Source organism: Elgaria multicarinata, chromosome 1 (genome assembly GCF_023053635.1).
Source record: "Elgaria multicarinata webbii isolate HBS135686 ecotype San Diego chromosome 1, rElgMul1.1.pri, whole genome shotgun sequence".
Taxonomy (NCBI): domain Eukaryota; kingdom Metazoa; phylum Chordata; class Lepidosauria; order Squamata; family Anguidae; genus Elgaria; species Elgaria multicarinata.
In genome coordinates this window covers 139,819,676-139,835,524 of record NC_086171.1, presented here as the reverse complement: position 1 = coordinate 139,835,524, position 15,849 = coordinate 139,819,676, and the positions used below count along the sequence as shown (strand labels likewise).

Here is a 15,849-nt window from a genome sequence, read left to right as displayed (position 1 = left end):
TATTATAACAATAGACACTCAGTGTGTAGAACCAATGCTCTTGAGGAATAGGAATAAGAATAATCATATGCAGTCTGAAATACTGTGAGGGCAACACCATCCTATATAAAACATGCCTCTAATAAAAGAAAGGACCAAATAACTTGATATCCATATGTTTTCCATTATTAACCAGAGCTCCACAATTCATGTTCTTTCTATGATTTGATATAAAGCTGCATAATCTTCTCATAAATTTAAAATATTATGCTCCTTTAAAAAAGAGATCAGATGTAATTTCAATACCTCAATACATAACTCAGCGAGGGCAGCAGGTCTTCAGCGTAGCTTGTTGAAATTCTTAGTAACCCTATTTAGCCTTTACGTAGGTAGTACGTTCGTATATCACATTTCACTCATAGGGCTGGAGAATGTGCATGTCTTCCCTCATCTTCATTTATGACTTCATGTCTTTCATTTATGGAATGTGTAACGTGACTGAAGTAAGGCTACACATGGCCTTCACAAAACACACCAGGATGGGAGTTTCAGAACCACCTAAATGGCCCCAAAGGTTAGGCAGCGCTACATCACGTAGGCACTTGCTGAAATGTTTCGTTATGGCTCCTCTCTTTTGTTAGCAATTTCACATATTAGACTATTGTCACTGTTATCTGTAAACTAAAATCTATTGATGTATACAAAGACTTCTACCACACTATTTCAAAAGGCGTTTCAGTCACGTAAGGCACACAGGGTCACGCCTCAGGTTTAGGAGGCCCAATAAACTAAACAAGAGGACACTAATGTAAACTCAGGAGGTAACTCCTGGCTGTTTGCCAGCTGTCTATGTGCCTCCTTGCACAATGTTCATATTGGGAAAGGGGGTGGTCTTATTGTGAGTCTGCCAGCCCTGACTCTTGCTCACTTGGTACGTGATGTTTCCCTTAAGGTGGGCCAAACTGTTCTTGCTTTTTAGTTTACTGTAACTTCCTTTGTTTAATATACATTACAAAACAGACATGTGTGTCTCAAAGACTGACTTGAATGTGCTGTTGGGCAGTCAGCTAGAAAACCTTCTGCTTCTATTCCTTTTTTAAAAAAGTTGAGTTTAATAGTTATTAATCATGGAATTTTGCCCAAATGTATGACCTTCTGTTTGATATTCCCCTCTCCTTCAACTGTCCTTACAGGAGCAGGGGCTTGTGCCTAAGCAATTGGGAAAAGTTAATACAGGAAAGAATGTCTAATCAGTCGCCAGAACTATTTCATAATTATCAAGAGATTTCTTAAATGCATAATAGCCTTATAGTAGATCCGAGGTAAACATACACTAGGAAAAATTTAGTGACTATAAGCACTGAACTACTAGAAACAGAATTAGTTATTTAAGTTAGCAGCAGCAGCATAAACTTATTTTAGACTGAGGAATATTCCATCTGGTGATATCCAAACTGCCTTACTTTGTTTTCAGTCAGGTTCTTCTAGCTCAGAGGAAAGCAAGCAATTTAATTTTTGTAGAAATGGGTGATTGGTGCAATTGATTTGGGCCCATTTAGAATGTACTACCCAACCAGGGGGTTGCTGCAGATATAACTAAGCATTTGTATAGCTCTAACAAAATTAAGTGCATAATAAACTAATGTAAAGCAAATAAATATAAAGAATATAAAGTATTAAAATATTGCAAGTGGGCTGTGAAATTGCATGTGCCCTTCCTCCCTGCCTCATGCAAATTTCCCCCACCCCTCACTCTAATTTTGGCATTATGTGTGACTGTCACTCTTCCATCTTAAAATAGGGCTGCCAAACAGCTGAAAAAACCTAATGTCCTGGCTGATTTTCAGACATGGGGATGGCACTGGTTCTCTCCCCCCCCCCCACCCCATGTCTTTCAGATTAGAGCCTCTCAGCCTCAGTGTTTTATTTCTCTAAAATGGGTAAAGGCTTCTTTAGAATATCATCTTAATGCTTAATTCTTCCATTAAGCACTATCTTTTACACAGGTGCCCTGATTTCAAGACTGGGCTCCTCTAGTTATGCACTTTTAGTGCCGTATGATCAGTGTTGTGGATGTGTTGTTTGATAGTAGGGAACTTGTAAACATGTAGAATAACTCTGCACTTTAAACTAATAGAGCAGGAGTCAGCCAACCTTCTTGGGCCGTGGGCACATTTGACAATTTGATAAACTGTCCTGGGTTTATGTCCTACAAAATGGCTGCTATGGAAGCATAGCAAAGGACAAGTAGCCTACAAAAAAGGCTTGAGTATATGGCTAAGGTAGAGTCTCAGTCCTAACACATTAAACAACTCCTTTGAAACCTATTTCAGAACAATCCCAGCTGCTGGTAAGAAAATGTGTTCATTTTAAAAAAAATTAATGGGAGTGTTGGTGAGCATGAAGGAAGGTGTCTGGGGGTGCACTGGAAACCATGGACTGGAAACATTGCCGACCCTTGGAATAGTCTGTTCTCTTTAGGCTCTGTGCCTGTACCACTGGTCTTGCCCCTGGATTTACAAGCTCTATGCCCTTTACAACTCAGCTTTGCATGCTGAACTCTGCCCTGACCCTTCTGGGCATCAACCCTTGATTCAATGGCTTTGATTCAGAACATTGTTTTCCAGGTGTTTTAACTCCTGTTAATATGAAATTCTTCTAAACAGAGAACCCACTGGGATATAATTCATCTAAGAACTTGAGTGATGGAGGATATCTACCATGACTTGCGGAAGTAATTGCTATAACAGAATGCAGATGCTGCTCATGAGCTGCTAATTGGTTATTCTGGGCTTTGCAATGAGGGGCAGAGCAACCAATGGATACTTTCCCTTGCAAATTTAGAAGCTGTGCAATTTCATTTAAGATTCTTAACACTGGTGGCCTTTCATTAATTGACATAAATTATTAATAATGCACTTTTAGTTCTTTAAATAATATTGTAAAATTGGCTCAATAAACAGAGAAAAATTTAGTGGTTAGAGTACGCAGGCATCAGCTATTACTGCTGGAGTTTTTGTTGTTGTTGTTGTTGAAGAGATTGACCACTTGGATGCTTATCCATGTGTACTGAGAAACCATTATCCTTCATATACCATAAATGGGTTCAAAGAGTTGTCTTGCCCCATTTTTGCCATATGTGAATGAAATCTTAGTATGACTCTTGCTGGTAATGATAATGATTTAAGTACAGAATTTCGCAATGGCAGGCAGAAAAAAAGGAACTGATTACACAAGCTGGAAAGGGAATGTTTATTCCACTATGTATCCTGAAATCAGGTGGTTTGACAGCAAAATTTGTATTTTGGACTATTATTGGTCACTCTTTGTACCACAATGAGAGATCGTCCAAGTCCTCTTTGAAAAGTCGCAGCATTTTTTTGCTCCCATTGGCAAAATGGATCCTTAGGTTGAAAGACTTTTGGGAGGGGGGTATGTCTTTGTTCTTAAAACAGGATTCTGAAATCAAATTGTCTATGATGTACATGCATGTATTTTCTCATCCTTTCTAAATTGATGTTGATATCCTCCTTGGAACTGAACAACTTATGGTCTTTTGTTTAAGTTTGAGTATGGTGCCAAATAAAGACTTTAGTGGGATTAGCAAGGCTTTAATTTCCTAAACATGCTATCCAACAATGCCAGCCTCTCCCACATGTACTCTTCTATTGTGTTTCCTCTTCACGTGGCTCTTCTGCACCAACTCTTTTAACAGGACATGCGTTTAAAGGCAGGTGCTAAATTAGCAGTAGGCAACTTCCCACTGGGTGTGTTCTTTTGGTTACTGTGACCCAAACTCACGTCGATTGTGGAGAAAAGCAAAAGGCTTCTTCATCATAATTGTATCATGAAATAGGCACAAAGCAATTAATTGAGGAGAAAATTAAATTATACCGTGTCATTGGTCCATCATGCTGAAAGACCCCATATTTGGCCCCCGGAACTTATTTTAGAAAGTCACAGGACTGGAGAAGATGGGCAGTCCAACCACTGCCTTGAGGCAGGCAGTTTATAGCCAACATAATCCAGACTAAATTTTCATGAATTGGCTTCTTCTCATTCTCCGTAGAGAGATGCTGTAAGTCTGAGCTAATTATGCAGTGTGTGAGCCTCAACAGCAAGCCCTTGGTCAAATCTAATAGTTGAGTTCATGCTGTTTATATAGCAGACATTGATAATAAAAAAGTCTTCCCAGGATCAGCAATTGTTTATTAACCTTTTTAATTTTTTAGTGCCATAGCCATAGACTCATTCTTTAACAAATAATATGTAAGGCTGTGCCCTGACTTAATTAGTCATTTTTTAAACAAACAAACAAACACCTGTTGCTTCCTTGCATTAAGTTCCACCTCATACATTTTGCTACCTCAACTACACTTTTAATTTCTGGATTTCACTTCCAGTTTATTCATGTTAAATAAATAAACTTCATGTTCTGGAGGCTATAAAAATGCATCCTAGCTGTATAAGATAAATATATTATTGCATAATAAGAAAAAGCAAAATGCATGATCCACCCAGGGCTAAAGAACCATTAAGACATATTGATTTCAGTGGAAGTGATTTAAGAATATGCTTAATTCTCCCATTGAAACCAATAGGACTTTATTAAATTGCTTAATCTTGGCGGGATCATAACCCAAAGCTGGTGAAATAAAAGGCATGCTGTTTCTTGCTTTATCTCACTAGTTTGTGCTGGCTTCGTATTCAGGCATCAAGCATCCTGTCTAAGGTTTACAGAGATTATTTGTAAGTCAGGCAATCAATACAACATGGTAAGCTACAATGTATGACCTAACAGGAGTTTTTCCTTCCTGTCTCGTGTTGATACAGATAGGGAAGGGGAGAGTGTTACTGAAACAGAAATGGACTATAATGTGGCTACAAGGAATGGAGACATTTCAGAAATGGGGGCTTGGATCGAAAGACCCTGCTGTATGACCAGCAGGCATTTTCACTTTGATGTGCGTGTAGGATTACTTGTCTTCCGCGGATCTGCAAATCTACACTTGTAGTGAGCTACATCAATACTATACTTTATATAGTAATGCATAGTCATTTTAATGCTAAGCAATTTGATAACACAAGCCAAATTCTTTCAATAGTATTTGGCTGTCTTAGTTAAGAATTCTCATGTGAACAACAATTGTGGCCTATCTTACTGAATCAGTGAGCAAACTACAGAGATTTCTAAGCACTAATTATTATGGGTCTGTGTGATCACCCCACATTTAAGCAAAGTTTGCATTTCAAGGTATGACATAGCATGGACTTGTTAATATGCCAGCAGAGTCTCAGATGGGTATACTGTTTAAACATTACTACTCTATTTCAGGGAATAAAAAGGTTGTTCCTTTGTGACTTCCTTATTTTATTCAGCATTAGCTGAATAATGGATAAATATCACTCAGCACCCACACATCCCACAGTGTGTGGGAATAATATCTCCCATGACTATCTAAAGCTCTTTATAAAACAATACTTGTCCTGTTTAAATTGTTTCAACTTTTTATTTTCTGTTTGTATAGTTGCTCTTTAATTGTCAGGGAACTACCTAGAAACAGTTCCATAATAATATTCTAATCCCAATTTGAAATGTTGCATTTATATAGGTACCATTTTTCAATACATATAGAATGCAAACACATACTGCATAGAATATATAATGCATGAATATAGAATGGTGGCCTGTTATTTTTGTTTACAGAAAATGCCCATTTGCTTCAGTATGAAAAATGAGACATGTCCAGTTCTTCAGTAAAACCTAAAGGGAAAGTATATTCAAAACAACAGTTCATGACCAGAATACAAACACCTGTTCTGTTCCGGTATCAGAGGCAGTAAGCCTGTTTACACTAGTTTATGGGGAACATGGGTGGAAGGGTCCTATTGCACCATATCCTGCTTGTGGTTCCCTGCTAAACAGCTGGTTGGCCACTATGTGAACAGAGTGCTGGACTTGATGAACCCTTGGTCTGACCCAGCATGGCTCTTCTTATGTTCTACATACCTGACTATTGCTTTGTTTTGCTCAGCATGGGTTTCTGGTTGTTCGTGTTCAATATTGCCACAGATACCTGTTCATATGGGCATGTAAGACTAGCTTGTTTAAGTATGTATACTCCTTAGGGACAAATAGACATTTGAATACATCCAACAAAATTTTAATAAATATTATTCTCTCTCTCTCTCTCTCTCTCTCTCTCTCTCTCTCTCTCTCACACACACACACACACACACACACACATAGTCTTCTTCTAGTGCCATGCATCTAGAGTATAATTTGTATGAAATAAGATTATGAGCATTGTGCACCTGAGTCAATGTACTGATAGAAAGCCCCAATTATTTAGAAATACAACAAACCACCCCCTGTAGAATTCTAAAGAATGATGGATGAGTGCCTTTAGTAAGAGGAAGAATCACTTTCTTTGTAAACATCAAAGCAAAGGTCTTCAGGTATTAACTTTTTCATCTGGCCTTAATTTTTTTAAATTAATTTGATTAACATTTTTTCATGCCTTTGACTATGAATTGCATGAGCACTTCTGATACTATAGTTTATAGATAAATACTGATCTAAGGATTACACTCTCCCTAAAGGATTGGGTCTGTAGTTTGGGGGTACTCTTGGATCCAGAACTGTCACTTGAGGCACAGGTGAACTCAGTGGCAAAGAGCACCTTTTATCAGCTTAGGTTGATATACCAACTACGCCCTTATCTGGACAGTGATAGCCTAGCTACAGTTATCCATGCTCTGATAACCTCTTGCTTGGATTACTGCAATGAGTTATACGTGGGGCTGCCTTTGAAAACGGTCTGGAAGCTTCAGCTGGTACAAAACAGGGCAGCCCGTTTACTAACAGGGACTGGCCGGCGAGATCACATTACGCCAGTCCTTTTCCAGCTTCATTGGCTGCCAGTCCAGGTCCGGGCCCAATTCAAAGTGCTGGTATTGACATTTAAAGCCCTAAACGGTTTGGGGCCAGATTATTTGAAGGAACGCCTCCTCCCATATGTACCTGCCCAGACCTTAAGATCATCTACAGGAGCCCTTCTCCGTGAGCCCCTGCCAAAGGAAGTGAGGCAGGTGGCTACTAGCAGGAGGGCTTTCTCTGCTGTGGCACCCCGGTTGTGGAATGAGCTCCCCAGAGAGGTCTGCCTGGTGCCTACACTGTACTACTTTGTCGCCAGCTGAAGACCTTTTTATTCTCTCAGTATTTTAACACTTAATTTTAACTTAAATTTAAATTTTACTGTTCTAACTCTGTATTTTAATCTTATATCAATTTTGTTGTGTGGTTTTATCCTGGTTGTGCTTTTTATATTGTATTTTGTAATTGTGCTTTTAACATGTTGGTTGTTTTATTATGGTTTTAATTTCTGTGAACTGCCCAGAGAGCTTCGGCTATTGGGCGGTATAGAAATGTAAAATAAATACCTGCAAAGCAAGCTCTGAACTGGAAAACCATAAAGGTATATGTGTAACTGAAAATCTTTGCTTAATCTTTCTGATGCAAATGCTCCCTACCCAAGGTGTATTCTCACTTTTGCAAGTTATTTTGATGCAAGCCCTAGTGAATAGGGCTTGATAGAAAGGCAATGAAAGGGGCAACATTCTGTTCTGAAATAAATGTGTATTGTGTAAACACATGTGCACTTTTTCTCAGAAAAAAATGCTGTAATCAATTATCATCTAAGGCCAGATTCAGAATACCTTCATACCTTTTCACACTGAACAGTATCTTCCACTCTTTACAGTTTTTCAAGGGTTAGTGGGTGTTGTTTGTTTAGAGTTTAAATAAAACATTGTATTTACTTCACAATCCTGTGCATGTTAACTCATAAGTAAGTTCCATTAGGTTTACTGGGGCTTACTACATAGTAAATGGGTTAGAATAGCATCCTTAAAGGTAATGACATTACGGATTGCTAGGGATGGAAATATTACATCTTGCAAATGGACCCTGTGTATTTTTACTTAGAAGGAATTCCCACTGAGTTTAATGTGCTTTATTCCCAAGTTGTTTCAGCGTTAAATTTATGTATTTTAGATTAAGTAAGAAATGTGATTGAATATAAGGAAGGAGTAAAGTCCACATAATCTGTCACCACAGTTACAATTTTCTTCTTTCTAAAATTACGTTAGGAATATGTTCCTCCAGCTACAGTGACATAGATTTTTCTGTGCTTTTTCAAGGGCAATTGGATCCCCCCCCACTGCATGAGATTCAATCAAGAACACTTTTATATAGGTGAATACAGAAACCTGACCAGTTTCCAAAAGAAGGGATGGAACCCCATCCCTCCTCAGTGATCAAAGCAGGCATGCCCTTCAAACTCTCTCTTTTCCTTCTCACAGAATATGTATTTAGCAATCTCATGACACAAGGTTCCAACTTCTAGTAGTCATCAACTGCAGCATCTAGTGACTAGTGTCTCTTTCATTTATAAATTCCTCATTTGTTGTGGCATCTCTTTTCCCCTGAGGGTATTTAGGCAAGAGCAGATGCTTTCAGAGTCTCTTGGAGAATCAGCCTAAGGCTTCTGGAAATTCGGTTCATATGGGGCCCAAGACATAGCAAGGATGTAAGAAAGCCCTAGAAGTGCTCGCTAACAACAGTTTAGGAGAAGAAAGCATGTTTAGAGGAGTGAAAAGAAACATGTAGCTGGAGGGGGGGGTCTGCACACCTGGAGCTTCATCTAAACATTGAATTGACCCCCTCTCTTTGTCAGTTATGCATATGATGATGATGTTGATGGACCAGGAAAAGGATAAAAGTATTCATAAGCAGCAAGGAATTCTGGTCAAATTGCCATTTGTGGTGAATGAAGGGAAAGTCATGTTAAGCTTATTATTATAAGGGTAAAACATCAACATTAACAAAACTGCAGAAAAGAGGCATGAAAAATTATCTGGATCTAATGTAAATCTGAAGAAGTATTGGAAAGACCTAAAAATAATTATAGTCACAATGTTATAAAAACAACAACGGCAACAACAATGAAGGCAGGGGACCCTCATACTTAAAAATTCTTACAATAGGCAAATCTATTAGCTGAAGAATGACTCAATGTTTTGCAGAGTTAATTAGCTCATAATTGATTTTACAGTCATTTGAAAACATGCATAACAGGAAAACTTCACAATTGGGACCCATTTTTCACAGCTTTACATATGCATCAACCATTGTTTAAAGATAAGATCATGGGTTTCACATTTAATCATCTATTCAGATGTCTGTGATGTGTGATTTTCTACTTCATTAGGAGTATGTAGTACCCTTACTTTATTGCACTGCCTTGATTAAAATGATGCAATTTAATCTGATTCTACATGAGGACAAAAATAATATTAATAATAATTAAATCCTGCACAATGTCTTTGAAATATGCAAACTTTTGCATTCATGAATGACAATCCAAGGTAATTAATCCAAAGTTGTTCTCATTTTCTCGTGTTTATGTGCAATACATTTGCTTTTCTTTTAGCAGTTATTGATTTAGCTTTAAAAAAACTTTATAGAGGATAACACTTCATAGTATTTATGGAAAAATAATATGCATTCACCCTGCAGCCATGGCTGCCTTTCTGGGGATCATTTAAAATCAGCTGATGCTCCAGACGTTTGTGTTGTAAAGACTAGAGTGTATCATTTGTACTGAATGTGAATAAAACCACATTTAAAGTTGCTGACCCAAGTGAGAAATTGCTTCCAAATTGCATTAAAAAAAAAAGCAGAGTCATAATGCATTAATCCCTGGGATGTTTTTATTTTATATTTACAGTAGTCCCACTGAGCAGCACAAGCTGCACAGTCCATAGAAAGTTAAGATATATCTAAGTGCTGCTGGAACCAATGGAAGTCTATGCTCTGTTAAGCATTTTTGTCCAATTATTTAAGTGAGATTCAGGCATGCTTAACTTTCTCTCGGTAGCACCCAATTCGATCGATGTTTCTTTAGATTGCCACTTAATTGAACAAATACGTCTTGAAGGGAATGCATTGTGAGGGAAGAGGTTCAGAACAATGAGAATCAGATAGCTTTTGGACCACTACTGTTTTCTGGAAAGTGACTATTAAACTTAGTTCCACGAAATCCTGGGGCCAAGTTTGAATTAACAGGTAGCGAAGTCTTCAGAATGTAACCAAAGCCACTTCCTCACCACAGACTCTTGGCCTGATATAACTGGCTTTTTAAACTTCTTTCTCCAGATTGTAAACCAAGTGAAGAAAATTCCTTCCTATATATTGTTCTAGGAAAACAGGAAGCTGCATTATACAGAAGTCAAACCATTGGCCCATTTAGCCTAGCATTATAGCTCTCCGGGATTTCAGGCAAATGTTTTTCTAGCCCTATCTGGAGACGCCAGGGATTGAACCTGGGACCTTCTACGTGCAAAGCAGGTGTTCTGCCATTTGAGCTAGGGCTCTTCCCATCAAAGTCCAAACTTTAATGTGTTCAAACTTCTTTACTTATATTTCAGAGCTATCCTTTTGTGTTATCAAGATACCATTAGGTGTGTAAGGCTGCACATTTTGGTCCCATTCTCAAAATTAAAAGTTTTGTATTCTTTGGTTTTTAATCTAAGTTGTTGTCACACCAGCCCATTGATGTGAGTCCTAAATGAGATTCATGGCTGAAAGTCATTCCCCTGTGTGCTCACACAGCTGGGATTTCTGACCTTCACACTGAGCATCATTCACACCTTCCCTTGCCCATATCTTATGACATATTCCTGAGCAAGCCCACCATGAGCCAGGAGGAGAATGACGCACAGCAGAAGCTGCCTGTGTCCATGTGATGCTGCTCCTATAGTATCCACTTTGAAGCACAAAATGCTAGCAGTCAATTTTAAGGGGGCTCTTTTTCAGAGTCTCTCTGGGGTGATAGGCAGCTGCGCATTTAGCCCATGGCTTGCCAAAGGAAAGAAACATGTTACAGAAACATTAGAGCTTATATTTCATTTCAAAGCATCATAACAGCTTGTTGTTTATACGTAAACACTAGGGCTGTGCTTTGTCTTCTGTCATTTTAAATTTTAGTCATAGGTGTATCAAAATACAAGTTATTCAAAGACCAATATACAAATCACAAAATGCTGCCAACATATTTCTTTACATAGGGTAGTTATGGAGCCATTACTGTTGCTGCACAGACACATGCTTGCACATTCAAACCCAAGTTGTAGGAATTGGCAAGCAAGGCTGTATGAGAAAGGCTGTACTAGTAGGTTAAAACTATGCATAGATTCTGACACTTACCTTTACTCTGACCAAGTATGAATAAGTAGCATATATTCCAGTTTTCCTGTAGCCTTAAAAGTCACAACAAAGCCTAATGTTAGCAAGGCTTACAAACATTTCCACAACTTGTTCAGTTTTCCTGACTGTAGGTGAGTGTGTAGCCAGCTCGTGCCTAATACTGCCTCTATAGGCCTGTTGGGAAAATAAGCTAGGCGGTAGCACAGGGTCAAAACCACTGGACAGAGATGGTTCTGCTGTCACTGTTTTTCAATCTAACCTGGCTATTTTGTTCCAGGGATCAGCGTACTTCATGGGTTACTGAGCAAATGTTTTAATGTGCTCCATCACGACTAGGACCTATTTCATAGCAACCACTTCCAATTTTTGAACATCATTGAGTATCTCAAACTTTCTTCCATGGCTTATTGGAAGTTCATATTGTTTTTGCCTGTTGGGAAGAAGCAAATCCTCAAATCCTCTACACAATTACTATTTAGCAGTACTGAGTAGTCAGTCTCAATGATAATGTAAGCTTTTTAGGTCAGTTTTCTTAGGCTAGCTACAAACATCTTCAGATACAGGTTGGGTTGGACATCCAATTACTTTATTGCATAGCATTCCACAGTGTAGAATCATCTTTTAACATCTTAATAAGCAAGTTTAGATGCCTTAAAGACTAACATTTAGACAACCCCCAAAAAGCTTCTTGCTTCATCATAGGCAAACAAGGAATTCTGTGTGATTCATTTAATCTCTGGACAATGGGATGAAATTTAAATTTCTGCACAGGCTAGTTCTGACTCTGTGGAGAGGACAGCCAGTTAGCTTGTTTTGCCTATCCACAAAAGCCACATCTATCTAAACAATAGCTAAAGACACCTCCAACCTATTCTAAGCCTTTGATGAAAAACAAAATGTGATTCGCTGACTGAAAGGAAGGTAAAGGATGGTTGCTCTATCCAATAAGTTCCTCTGGAAGTCATGGTTACGATGATGAGTGGGCCCTCAAATCAGCAATGGGGAGAAGCAATAATGATATGAGGACTGCCAAAAGAAGTGCAGAGGTGGATATGATGTGTGGATCAGTAAAAGAAGTGAACTTCAGTGTCCTGAAGTTGATGGTCACATCTATTTATTTATTTATTTATTTATTACATTTCTATACCGTCCAATAGCCGGAGCTCTCTGGGCAGTTCACAAAAATTAAAAAAACATTCAAAGTATAAATATCCATACACCAATTTATACTTTATAGTGCAAATATAGATCAAGACAACATCTCTAAGATGCTGAGCAGGTTTCTTAGAAATAGATAAAAATAATTTCCTGGGAGATGCTATTATAGTGTGAGTTTGAGCCAATAAATAGTACAGTATTTTTGTCCTAAAAGAAGGAGATTCTGTATGATTATATCTGCTTCATACTTCCCTCTTTAGATCTCAGAAATTCACTTCTACTTTGCTTTAAGCACTTTTGAAATTCCAGTACTAAAGCCATTACAGCTGCATGACAGTAATCAGAAGGGAAGCCTCACAGTAAAGAAGGCTGATTGTCATGAGGTACTGTTGCCATGGCACCATGGTATTCACTTGACCAGCTCTGTATGCACTCTTGAGGGAAGTGATGGGGACGGGGGACATGTAGCATTGCATTATAAAACAACATTAGAAACAGAAATACTTGTAAACTGTCATTTATTTTTTAAAAAATCCTGACTTCCAAAAAGGGTGGGGTGGGGATGAGAGCAGTGTGAATATGTTCCATTGGCAGTAATTATTTAATCCTGATTTATTTCAGCATGATTTTTGGGTGGATTCTTATGTTATAAGAGGAAGCACTGCTTTGACTAGCTAGTTCCTTTGAAGCCTGACACGTACATGAAAAACTCTTAACATCCTGTATAAAGTGGAAATTCTTGAATAACTACTACTTTTAGGGAACAGGATATGGAAACAATCTTACATTTTGATTTGCAGATATGACATAGTTTGCTGTGTGTTCTAGGGGTTTAAACTATTTGATATTGCTCATTTGAACATTTGAAATACTTTTTTGTTATATGCTAATGCACACACACACACATACATGCATGCACATATAAACACATATTTTTTTCTATAAGTTTTAACATGTAAAGAAATACAAAAACAGATTTAATAGAGAAGGAGAGAATGCTTAACAAAAATGAGTGAATGAGTAAGACTGGATTTGCCAGAATGGCAATTCTGTGCTTGTGAGGAGGAGAACGGGTTGCCTTCTTTTGACTTGTTTAAATATGCCCGGGGCTTCCTCCATATTAATCTTCCTTTTAAAAAGAAGACTGTAGTGCTAAAGCCAGGGAAACCTACGAAATCAGTCGTCACTTCTTCTTCGCTCAGTTCAGCTAAAGAATACTAATCTGGAGTGGGATACTCCTTCAGCCAACTAAACACCAGGACTATTCATGATGCATAAGTGCTTCAAGGCAGCTTGCTGGAAACATTTGGATTAGCTCTTGCTTCTTTTGTATTTTGTGTTCTGCCAACAAAAACTTCAGCATTACGGTCTGTTTGCAAAACTGGAATATAAACCTTGGTTCTATCGTGGAATAGCAAGTAACCAGTGATTAGTGGAATTTTAGTCTTTAACAAATAGTAATCTTTTCATGGAGTGGGAAACCGACTGGGATATCCTTGTTCTTGAAGAGTTCCTTCCTCTTACCTGGAAATTCTTCATAAGGGATTTGTTGCCTTTGTTGTAGAGAGTCTTCCAAAAATGCCTGAGGCAAACTATTTATTATCTGTATCATGGGGATACATCAAGGTGGGTTTAAATTATAAAATCACAGATAATAAAATCCAGCTGTGTTCTATATAAGATTTATTTATCTGTTTCATATTTATATTACTGTATGGTCAGAGAGATAGTAGAAATACATAGACCAGAGTAATTCACAGTGCAGCATAACATTGGCATACATAACAATCTAAGCAAATATTCTGCTAGCATTACATTTTTCCACTCTCAGAAATTTCAATACATTGAATTTGTCTTTATATTTTATGTTGAAAAATCACTGTTAAGTGTTACATGGTAAATGTTTAAAGGAGGCTTATTAGATGTGAAACCAAAACATACTTTAAAACTTGAACCATTTCCAGAATTATGTAAAATGTATCTACCTGTTTTAATGACATTTTTTATAACTTTGAACTAACAGTGTTATAAACCAAAATTCTATCATGTGATCTAGAAAATATTTCTTATGTGTGTATAGTTTATCTCTGAAGGTATTGTTTAATTGTGTCTTATTGGTGTTAGTATCTAATTATTGTTGGCATTATAGGCATATTATGCATTCACTACTCAGAAAAATTGACAGTCTGATTTTTATTTTCTAATTACCAACAGTTCAAGAGAATGCTGAATCGGGAGCTGACACATCTTTCAGAAATGAGCCGATCAGGGAATCAGGTGTCTGAATATATTTCGAACACTTTCCTAGGTAAGATTTTTAACACTGCACTCACATCTGCTTCTATGTGGGTAAAATTTGAACAACCAGGGGCAGTACCTGCAGGATTTTTCTACATGTGCGGTGGTCCTTCACCAGGCTTTCATTCCAATCTGGACACCCATCATACCACCCAACAGCCCACTTCAAAAATTCAGTAAACATGAGTCTCCAATGTAGTGAAAGGAACTGTGGTCAGAAAAGAAGTCTGAGGAAGACCCAGTGCATTTAGAAAAGCCATATAGAATGCCATTAAAGACAACAGGACAAAATGCTATAGGATTTGATTCTATGTCAAGATTAATCCCCACCACCACTCCTCAACATATAGACATATGTGAAAGCCCCTATCTTGGACAATAAATAAAGCTGAGAAATCCCCCCCCACACAATTTTAATTTATTTATTTGCTAATGTCAGCTTTCAACAGAAGAAAATCTAAAGCATAACGTTTAGAAATATAGGTACATAGAGTTGATGGGGAGGGTGGGAAATCTCATTTTGAAGGCTGTTGCTTAGCAACTGTTCATGCTCTCCATGGCTCTGGAAGCACCAGGGAGGAGCATGGGATTTGCTAGGCAATCGCCTGTGTGATTCCTCACGGTTTTGTGACAGCCTTTTCATTGTGGCTTGTTATGAAGCTGAAAGTTACAACAGGCCCATTTCAGTGGTTAGACCTGAACAGCAGTCCATTTCACAAGCTAACTAGTGCTAGCTAGTCCCGCTTGTCTGCTTTTATATCCTCATCAGCTGATTTCTGTGTTGAATAATATAGCCATTCAATTTTTTCTTATTTTAATTGACTTTTTCTTTATAACCAATAACAATGACAAAACATTTCTATCATAGTACTCCTCCCATGGCCAGAACCCCTTTCCCAAACCTTTTACTCCCACTTTTTGCTACCTCCAGTATCAGAGGCAGTAAGCCTATATACACCAGTTGCTGAGGAAGCCAGGTGGGAGGGTGCTCTTGCGCCTGTGTCCTGCTTGTGAGTCCCTGGTTGATAGCTGGTTGGCCACAGTGTGAACTGAGTACTGGACTAGATGGGCTGTTGGACTGACCCAGCATGGCTCTTCTTTTGTTCTTGCCCAAATGCATCCATTTCATATCCATTTCATATGCT

At 38.1% G+C, this 15,849-nt stretch overlaps 1 protein-coding gene across 2 annotated transcripts in view; it reads left to right on the top strand.

Annotated features, from left to right (window-relative positions):
- The window catches only part of PDE4B (phosphodiesterase 4B), a 283,720-nt gene that overhangs the window by 253,082 nt on the left and 14,789 nt on the right, over window positions 1-15,849 (top strand). For both annotated transcript variants that reach the window (XM_063137612.1, XM_063137621.1), the window contains one exon: window positions 14,621-14,714. In XM_063137612.1, coding sequence (XP_062993682.1) covers window positions 14,621-14,714 — 94 coding nt within the window. The remainder of the gene's footprint in view (window positions 1-14,620; window positions 14,715-15,849) is intronic.